The sequence below is a fragment of the Coptis chinensis genome, chromosome 2, assembly GCF_015680905.1.
Source record: "Coptis chinensis isolate HL-2020 chromosome 2, ASM1568090v1, whole genome shotgun sequence".
NCBI lineage: Eukaryota > Viridiplantae > Streptophyta > Magnoliopsida > Ranunculales > Ranunculaceae > Coptis > Coptis chinensis.
Genome location: NC_141457.1, coordinates 37,114,104 through 37,124,783, shown reverse-complemented (window position 1 = coordinate 37,124,783; position 10,680 = coordinate 37,114,104). Strand labels below are relative to the sequence as shown.

At 35.1% G+C, this 10,680-nt stretch overlaps 1 protein-coding gene across 1 annotated transcript; it reads left to right on the top strand.

The window, feature by feature from the left end:
* The first annotated feature begins 6,364 nt into the window (after positions 1-6,364).
* LOC147515931 (beta-D-xylosidase 4-like) lies at positions 6,365-9,655 on the top strand. The gene is given in 10 exon segments (XM_086593104.1): positions 6,365-6,407; positions 6,521-6,735; positions 6,939-7,247; positions 7,368-7,397; positions 7,400-7,539; positions 7,666-7,766; positions 7,894-8,250; positions 8,384-8,794; positions 8,797-8,814; positions 8,915-9,655. Coding segments are annotated over 10 exon segments (2,247 nt in total). The 3' UTR covers positions 9,538-9,655.
* Positions 9,656-10,680: the final 1,025 nt, after the last annotated feature.

The window sequence follows — 10,680 nt, the reverse complement described above, 5'->3', positions numbered from 1 at the left end:
TTTGACGCATCAAGATAGTGCTATAGGATTTCATATAATTTTGGGACCTCACATGGAATTCAGTGAAAAATATCCCCAAGCAGTTCAGTGAATCATAATTTGAGGAATGCAAACACATGATCAATGCACCTACTATCTTGGGGGAAGAAAAGCATTAAACACACGGCAGGCAGTGTGATACAAAATCTATTCGACTGATTCGCTCAAATATTTCTGGAGTTCTGACAAACAGTAACGATTTTCTTAAGGTGATTTAATTGAAAGTACTAGCCTACTAGGAATAACTTAGTGATTCTAATAGCTGAGTATATTTACATTCCCCTCACCCCACCTCTTTTACAAGTTTAGTATCAACCAAAGGATTTTTTGGTTAGCAAGATCCCCTAACTGTATAAATTTTATCAGGCTCTGGTAAGAAGGAAAACAATGTCCGCTTTCATCTATCTACTCAAGACAGACATACGCTGATGCATTGTAGACTGATAATGAGTCTGGTAGAACCAAATGAGCACAAAGGTGGAAAATAGACATAAAAAATGAACCACATAAAGAAAATTAAAAATATAAAATAAACATCAACTAAATAGGTGAAGAACAATAGTGAGGGAAATCTTTTTTTTTAAAACATCAAAAGAAAAGATTGAGCAAAGTTAAACCTGAACCACAACAGAACATAATCTATTTACTCTCCGATTTTTTTCAAGTCCCATAACAAGTCTGCAATTTTTACACTAAAATCCCCAAATTTTAGAGTCCAAATTTTGCAAAGAAAAATTAGAAAGAAATTTTTTTGTGAACCCTATCAACAGCTACCAATGATATAAAGCAAAAACAATTACTTTACAGCCAAAATTGAATTTAAATAGAGCAAAAAAAAATTACCTAATAGCCAAAATTGGAGAGAGCTGTAGAATAAAATCACTACTATTATGCTGCTTTACTAGTGACGATGAGAGACCGATAGAAGTTGAAGAAGAACCCTAGTTGACAATAGAAGTTAAGGAAAAAAGAGAGACCGATAAAATTTTAGAGAGAGTCTCGGAAGTTAGAAGTTTTGAGAGTTGGAAGTTGAAAAGAGTAAGTTTTAGCGCCAGACGGTTTTTGGCCCTACTTTCTAAATATTAATTTTTCTTTGGGCGTGGGGTTTTGGTAGACTGACTTTGTCCACTCTTTTATTGAAACTGTGGGGTATATGAACATCAAAATATAAATTAGGCGATATTGGTTTGTTCCGTGGTATATGAGATACTTTATACCACTGTTTTACGAGACTAGTGGCATTTGCTTTTACCGAAATCAGAAAAGGTATTCTAACCGTGGCATATGACTATTAGCCACTGTTATTAGGGAAACAGTGGTATATACGCTTTGACCTACCGTGGGTAATGAGCATTTATGTAGTAGTGACCTAAGGTATTCATTGAATGTGCCATAAATGACCTGTTAGTGTTATGATGGGTATTCCTTGAATGTGGCGGGAATGACCCAAGGTATTCATTGAATGTGCCATGAATGACCTGATATTTTGTTATGCCCAAAAGAGGCTTTGTGTATGTGTATGGAAAGCCCAGAGATGGCTGTGACTCACAAGTTACGAGTTTACAAGATGAAAATATGTTTCCTGGAGGCGATATCCCCGCTTGGGACATTTGTCTTGTAGTAGTACTCAGTGTAAGTGAGGCACACGGATATGTGTGATTTGGAAAATGTGTGAAGTGCAAATCGTGGAGTAGGAACTAAAGGTTGGGATGTGTCTTTTAATAAATGAGTCAACGAGATAATTAATAAGCAAAGTAAAATATTGATTTTACTTATGACTGAGTTATTGCATATGAATATTTATGTATTATGATGTACATGATTTCTTATGAGAAATGTATCTGTGGTTTGTGTGAGTTAATACTCACGAGGGATGAATGTACTCCCAAGTTGTGATATATATTTTCTCGTTCTCATAAGTAGACGAGTGGTTTTTAAGAAAAATATTGGCTTTAAGTATGAGCGAGTTGTTGGACATGATTGGTGATATATTATGATATGATGCATATAATTTCTTACGAAGGAATGTGAATATAGTTAGGGTGATATGATTGATATGGTGGTATGATATGAATGTTAGTTAATATTGGTGATATATTATGATATGATGGATATGGTGGTGTGATATGAATGTTAGTTAATATTGGTGATATATTACGATATAATGAATATGGTGGTGTGACATGAATGTTAATATTGACGATATATTATGTCAGATTATATATACTCATGATGGTTGCAGTGAGAGTGAAATAGATGTATATTATAAATGATTACATTTGGGAAATCTAACTTTGTTTTGCAGGAGGGTAGGACTTATTAACTTTTTATGCAGAGACGTTGTCCTGCCCTAAGAAAACGTGTTGGCTTAAAGGTAAAGTGTATCAAACTCATATTTAAATAAATTATCATATGTGTATGTAATAAGTGGAATATAAGTGGTAATTATATTGTGAGTTATTTTGGAAAGTGAGAATGATGAATATTGTTATATAAGATTTATTGGAAATGTATATTGGGGGTTGAAATCTTACTTGGGAAGAAACTGCATGCCGTTTTGAGAATACAGAACTAAATTGTCTTCCAAGTTGAAATGATTGTAATAGTATATTTCTTGATTTGAAATATTGAACATACTGCTATACTATTTTATATTTTTAGTCTTACTCATACCAGAAAATTCAATTTGCTGACCCATGTTTGCTTTGTTTTGCAACGTGGGTGTGTTCTTGGAAACATAGATGGTGGAGTATAGTGGATGAGGACATGTGATTTGGATTTGCTCTTGAAGTCTTCTGGTTTAAGTTTTTCTGAAGTGTACGGTTTTGTTTTGAGATAGAAGGCATAGACTTGGTTAGTTTCTTTGTAGTTTAATAATGTGATTGAAGAGTTGTTCCTTTCGGTTTTAAATTTGATCTCAGTTTTTTTTATATCGTGTTTGATAACAGGGTATTGGATTTTGTTTCACCCCGGGTTCCCAGATGATTGAATATCATTGTTTTAAATATTGTCTGGAAATTTGGGGTGTGGCAGCTGCGTTCTTCTTTGTAAAGAGAAAGATGGGTTTGCGTTTTTCTAATTTTTAGGAAACATAATTAACGGGGACTCTTAGTTCGCAGTTTTTTTCTCCTAGTTTTTTCTTAATCCCCTGCGGACGTGGACAGCCCCAATGAGCCCGAAAAGACTACTATTATATATAATATACTAGTAAATGGGCACGTGCATTGCACATGATTGAGAGCTAGAATACTATAATATACAATATGTTATAAAATATTGCAACACGAAATATATTTTTTGCCCATATATCTAAACACTAAAGGTGGTGAAGGTCTAAAAGATACCTAAATACCAAGATAATATATATACAGTTAAGAATTGGGTAAATTTGAGAAACCTCCCTGTTTGAGAAGTTTTTTAGATCCCCTATTTTGAAAATCGAGAGAGATACCCCCCTAACTACGTCTCTCATCAGTTAACTAGTATTTACTGACCAAAACACCCCTCTAAAAACTATTTGAGATGCCCCCCCTGCCCTATAAAATTATTTGAGATACCTCCCTGTGTATTTGTTCATACATATTTAGGGTATAAACAATCAATGTTCATACCTCAATATAATGTAAGATTAGTAAGAACATCTATTGGAGTATGAACAACTGTTCATACATCAACATAATGTATGATTATTAAGAACACTTATTGGAGTATGAACAGTGATTGTTCATATCTATTTGGCGTATGAACAATCACTGTTCATACCCCAATATGAGCTATGAACACTCATTGTTCATATGAACAATTATTGTTCATATCTATTTGGGGTATGAACAATCAATGTCATACCACAATATAATGTATGATCAGTAAGAACACCTATTAGAATATGAACAATCATTGTTCATAACTTAACATGAGCTATGAACACTTATTGTTCATATGAACAATCATTATTCTTACTTATCATACATTGTGTGATGTATGAACAATATGAATACCTATTGGAGTATGAACAATATACCTCAATATGAGCTATAAATATTCATTGTTCATATGAACAATTATTGTTCATACCTATTTGGGATATGAACAATCAATGTTCATACCTCAATATAATGTATGATCAATAAGAACACCTATTGGAGTATGAACAATCATTGTTCATACGTATTTGGTGTATGAATAATACCTCAACATGAGCTATATATGAACACTCATTTTTCATACTGTTCATACATCAACATAATATATGATCAATAAAAACACTTATTGGAGTATGAACAATCATTGTTCATACCTATTTTATAAAGTAGTTTATATTTACAGATGTATATTTACATATGAAAATTCATTTTTTTCAATTACCAGGGGCCTATCTCAAATAATTTTATAGGGCAGGGGGTTATCTCAAATAATTTTTAGAGGGGTGTTTTGGTCAGTAAATACTAGTTAATTGACGGGAGACTAGTTAGGGGTGTATCTCTCTCGATTTTCAAAACTGGGGAAAACTTCTCAAACATGGGGATCTCAAATTCAACCTTAAGAATTTCACAATCAGTGTCAGTCTGGTATAAAGTCTGCCAACATGTTTCTAAAATTATTATTATAATATGTAATCTGATAGAAATAAATCAAATGGTAATTAACTTATTTAAAATTGATTTCAAAATGCACTACTACAGAACAATTTAATAGAAATGTGAAAAAATTTAATCCAAGTTAATCGATCAATTATTCCATGGTTCACAAAAGAGAAATAACATCTAATAAAATGTCTCACCGATTTCAACAAATGTTTCGATTACAAAATAAAACTAATAATGGGCTGAAAGCTGCTGTGAAAGAGCATCCTCACCCACCTAGTTAAGTATATCTTCTATCGTAAAGGTTGCCTCATTCCAATACTTATGCTGCTGACCTGCTACATCTTTCCCATGATAATGTGCCAGTATTGTTATGAAACTCGAATCTTCAACATATCTTAAGCACAACAGCGTGGCATATTATTTTGGGTGGTTGTTGATAGTATTGTCATAAGACTCGAACCAATGGTGCATGATCAGGTGCACTTCAACCTCAAACATATTCTTTTCTACATAGTGTGACCTGATGGCTTGCTATCCCCTTAATATTTAGTACGGCAGAGGTACTTGGTGCCATATCGTGTTGTGCTTATCACCACTCTTTTATCAGGTTCACAACAAATCAATTTTGATCAGGTTCAGGTTCACCACTTTACATTTTGATCAGGTTAACCAAGTACAGGATTTGTACTTGATGTATTATATTGATAGGTTCTTCTTTAATAGTGATTATCCCGTCCCTTCGATTCTATTCTTGTTGAGCGTTCTTATTTCTTGTTCTCTGTTAATAAGAAAGCCAAATCTTTATAAGAACGAATTCAAAGCACAACAAAATTAATACCAAAAAAGTAATTGCAACCAATATATTAGAATAGCACACTAATTTGTTCAAGTTAAGAAGTTGGGGAAGGAACTGATAGAAATTACGAACGGCCTCTTAATCTCATATATAGCGTATAGCGTTTAGTTATTGGCTAAGATACATTTAAGAATGGTAATCTTAAGTATACCAAAACAATAATAATATAGGAATACCACGAATGTGGGATAAAAAATCTAAACTTTTCCATGGTTATTGGCAAACCAAATGCGGCTTATATTACCTCTGCAATGGTATTGGCAAAGGCAATGCATCCAAAAATTAGAATTGATTGTAGGAAATTGTGAGAGGGCAAAAGAAAAAGGAATAACAGAAATAAGCCTAAGAATTGAATGGAGAAGACGAATTGCTTCTTTTTTTTTGTGTCTTTGTAAATGGAAAAGAAGCCCGGTGTTATGTTTCGTGAGGTAGTTTTTTTACTTCTATAAGCCGCCGCCGCTTGGAAATGTGCATTTACAGAGTACTACCCGAACATTTAGGGGTAAAACTTTCGTGTAACCTGGGATTTAAAAGTTTGGTCTAAAACCGGTGGTAATACGGGGACTAATCGAGTAAATCAGGTTTTCATATAAGATATATATAAAATAAGATATAAAGATAAAGATATATAAAGATAAAGAAAAAGCCATTATAAAGGATGAAAACAATTTTATCTTTTAGTATGTCTTATCCCTCCTTTTATTTATCACAACAAATCTTATAAAGGATAAAAACAATTTGAACACTAATCTTATTTAATTAAAGTATACATACGTATCATTATAAAAGCGCTCCAAAACTCCACTCAAAACAAACAAATAATTTGGTTTGGAATACAACTGATTTTCATTCTAGACACTTAATTGGTTTTCTATAATCCAATATGGCTACTTTCCGGATTTTAGTTTCGTTTATTTTGCTTTTGAGTATGATGTTCATTTATGTTGAAGGCGACAATATGAGACGCACCATAGTATGTGAAGCAGATGACTCTAGAGAGTTGGGCATGGATATGAAACTGTTGGCATTCTGTGATAAGAATCTACCTTTCCGACAACAGAAGGTTGCCCAGCCCCAGGGGTGGAACGCCTTAATCTTCCACCGTACCAGTGGTGGTCCGAAGTTCTGCATGGAGTCTCAGATGTTGGACCTGGCACTCATTTTGATAATATTACTCGTGCAGCAACGAGTTTTCCCCCAGTTATTCTTACTGCAGCTTCCTTCAACGAGAGTCTATGGAAAGCAATTGGCGTGGTATGCAACTAACTATCACATTCTCATTCTTATGCATCTTATGATTATCTAACTATCACATTCTCATTCTTATGCATCTTATGATTATCGCAACTTACTCTAACAGCGTACTACACTTTATATATTTGTTGATTAAAAATTAGTGTTGGCAATGTTTCGAACTAATTAACTTTGCTTTCTGTTATTTCTTGTACGCTGATCAGGCTGTATCAAATGAGGCCCGAGCATTGCACAACGTGGGATTATCAGGATTGACATTTTGGAGTCCAACCATTAATGTAGTCAGGCATCCAAGGTGGGGAAGAGCTACAGAAACCCCTGGCGAAGACCCCTTTGTGGTCGGTCGTTATGCGGTTAATTATGTAAGAGGCCTGCAAGATGTAGTTGGCTACGAGGTGAATGCCACTTATCCAAATTCAAGACCCATCAAGTTTGCAGCCTGTTGCAAACACTATGGAGCATATGATGTTGACAATTGGAATGGAATCGACAGATATCACTTTGATGCTCAGGTGCTATAGACATGTGCACAAGGCTTTGTTTGCTCTTCTTGTTGTAGGTAGTATAAATGTACCATTGGTACTTTTTTTTTATAACGGTTATTTACATGCTGGTGTATAATTTAATTGAAGGTGGCAGAGAGGGATATGATCGAGACTTTGCACTATCTCCGTTTGAGATGTTCGTGAAAGAAGGAGATGTAGCCAGTCTCATGTGTTCATACAACAGAGTCAATGGCGTTCCAGCTTGTGCCGATCCCAAGCTCTTAAATGAGACCATCAGGGGATTGTGGGATCTTCATGGGTAAGTAGTCTACTTCTTACTTATACGACTACTTTACCCTACTTTTTTGTGTATTAATATACAAAAACTATAGGAGACAGTTATAGAGTTTGCCTTGTTTATAACTCATCAAAAACATCTGTGCAGGTATATTGTGGCTGACTGCGATTCTGTTGAAGTGATGGTAACTGGTGCCAAATACCTTAATGACACACCAGTTTCTGCCGTTGCACAATCCCTTAAAGCTGGTTAGTCGTTCCATCATCACTAAAATTTTAAATAGAAAAAGTCCAGCATTTATATTTACTCGTAAGTTTGGTTAAGGCAAATAAATACACGACATTTATGTTATATCTCTATATTGCACATACTCAGGGCTTGATTTAGACTGTGGAGACTATGTTCCAAAATACGGAGTGGAAGCTGTACGGAATGGAAAGGTAGCAGAAGCAAAGCTTGACGAAGCCCTTAAGAATCTCTATGCTGTCTTGATGAGGCTTGGCTGGTTTGATGGTAGCCCTGGTAATTATGGTGCTTTAGGAAGAGATGATATCTGCTCACCTGCCTCTTTAGAGTTGGCAACAGAGGCAGCTAGACAAGGCATTGTGTTACTCAAGAATGAAAACAACACTTTGCCACTTCGTCCCCCTCCACGTGATCAAAAAACGTTTATTGTGGGCGTAGTTGGACCTCATGCTAATGCAACAAAAGCCATGATTGGGAATTATGCCTGTAAGTATTTTTTTTTTTTTTAAGGGGTACTTATATTTTCATATGTGTTGCGCTATAGTATATATCTAACCATAATCATGTAAACGTTGTGATATATCTAACTATAATCATGTAAACGTTGTGGTATTTTCAGTAAAGAATGGTGTTACTTGCCGGTATGTGACACCACTTGCTGGTCTTAGAAGCTATGCTGACGTAAAATATGCACCTGGATGCACTGATGTGAAATGTAAAAGTGACGCTGGAATTAAGGCAGCAATAGACGCTACTAGGGATACAGATGTCACAGTTTTGTTTGTGGGACTTGACTTATCAATTGAGGCTGAGAGTTTAGATAGGACTGACCTAAATTTACCTGGATATCAACAGAAACTAATAGAAGATTTTGCAGACGCAAATGTACAGAAAAACATTCCTACTGTTGTGGTAATTTTCTCTGCTGGAGGGATTGACATTACAGCATTGTTGAACAACCCGAATGCCTCTGCTATTGTATGGGCTGGTAATCCAGGTGCAGAAGGTGGTCGTGCTATAGCTGATGTCTTGATGGAAAATATAACCCCGGTGAGAAAGTAAATCTTTGTTGTTTAATTTCTAGACTATTTCATAACTAGCTTGCTAGGTTCTGACCATACTGATATGTATTGTCTCATCGTTCTTTTAGCTGGCCGACTTCCACTCACTTGGTTTCCGCAAGAATACATAACCAAGCTCCCCATGACTTCAATGCAACTCAGACCAGATACTGCAAAGGGTTATCCTGGACGAACATATAAGTTCTACAACGGAAACACCGTCTTTCCTTTTGGCCATGGATTGAGCTACACCACATTCAATTACACTAGCATTTCAGTGACTCCCAAGTTTATTTCACTTGAACGACAGCTATCGATGAGATGCAGACAAGTCGGGTCCATAAATGGAACTGTTCCGAGGTGCCCAGCAATCCTAGTGGGAGACTCGAAATGCCAGGACATGGTGAAGATTGTTGTCGATGTGAAGAATTCAGGTAATACAGATGGGGCGCATGTGTTGATTTTGTATACATCACCTCCATCTTATATACCTGGAGTACCAATCAAGAAAGTTGCTGCATTCCAAAGGGTTTTTATAAAGAGTGGACAAACTTCTTCAGTAGAATTCAATGTAAATGTTTGTAAGACATTTAGCATTGTTGGTGCAGACTCTTATGAGGTGTTACCTGCTGGAAATCACGGCATTTTTATAGGGGATGCCCAAACCTCAATCTCCGCCACGATTCCCTTGTCATTTAGTTTGGTTAATTAATCGGAGGAATTCTGTAAGGGTAGTTATGTACATCAAACAAGCAACTTGCTAGAGCGCAAGTGCAGTATTTTTTAAAAAACAAATTCTTACTGATTGAAATAAATTATATTTTGCTTCAGCATCTTTTTTTTCCCGGAATATTAGGTGGTACTTTTTGTAAAGTCACAGTTTCACGTGTGCAACATACTATTTTTCCCGGAATAATATTAGGTTCTTTCTAAGAACCTTAAACAACAACTCATAAATGAAAGAATTTAAGAGAGTAAAGAGAACAAGATGGAAGAAAGAATTTAAGAGAGTAAAGAGAACAAGATGGAAGAAATAATAAGCAAAGAGAAGAAAGTGAAATAGAGAAACAGAAGAAAGAGTAACAAAGAGTGAGAAAGTAGGAATTTAATTATCTTTAGGGTTAACTAGTATTATCCCCCATGGCCAATTAGGATTTCCTCCCACTAGATAAAAATTAGGGCCTCCCCTCTAAACACATGGTCACTGAAAATTACACAAATGCCCCCACCTAATTAAAATTAAATATTTTCTTTTTGAAAATAATGAGAGCATTTGTGTAATTTTCAGTTGTTTGACTTAAAAGTTAACGGTCAAACCAAATTGACCGTGTGTTTAGGGGGGAGACCCTAATTTCCCAGGGGAAATCCTAATTGGTTCATAACCCTTATCTTTATACTTTCAATGCCTACAACTCCCTTTTATGAAGTTCACATTTTTATTAAGTTACAATGGAACCTGTTGTTATGTAGCAAACTAACCCACAACAGCTCTAACTTAACTAACCAACTAAACACATAGTCCTACAGTTCCTAACAAATAAATTATATTCATACTTTTTCTAAATGAATTTATGGGCATCCGACTATGGCGAACTTCACATAGTAGGCAACATACTTTTTTTTTAACACTTTGGGCATCCAAGTTTTTAATTTTAACAATGTGGGGATTCCGTTAGTTTTCCATCCAAATACACTTAACAGTTTGCAAAAAAAAAATTTTAAAATAAAATCATCAAAAATTAAGAAATTAATCTACATGGAAAAATTAAGTTGATGTGGCAAATGATAGTAACTTTCATTTATCCACTTGACCGAAAAATGAGAGTAAACTAGAGACTAGACCGAAAAAGTTACT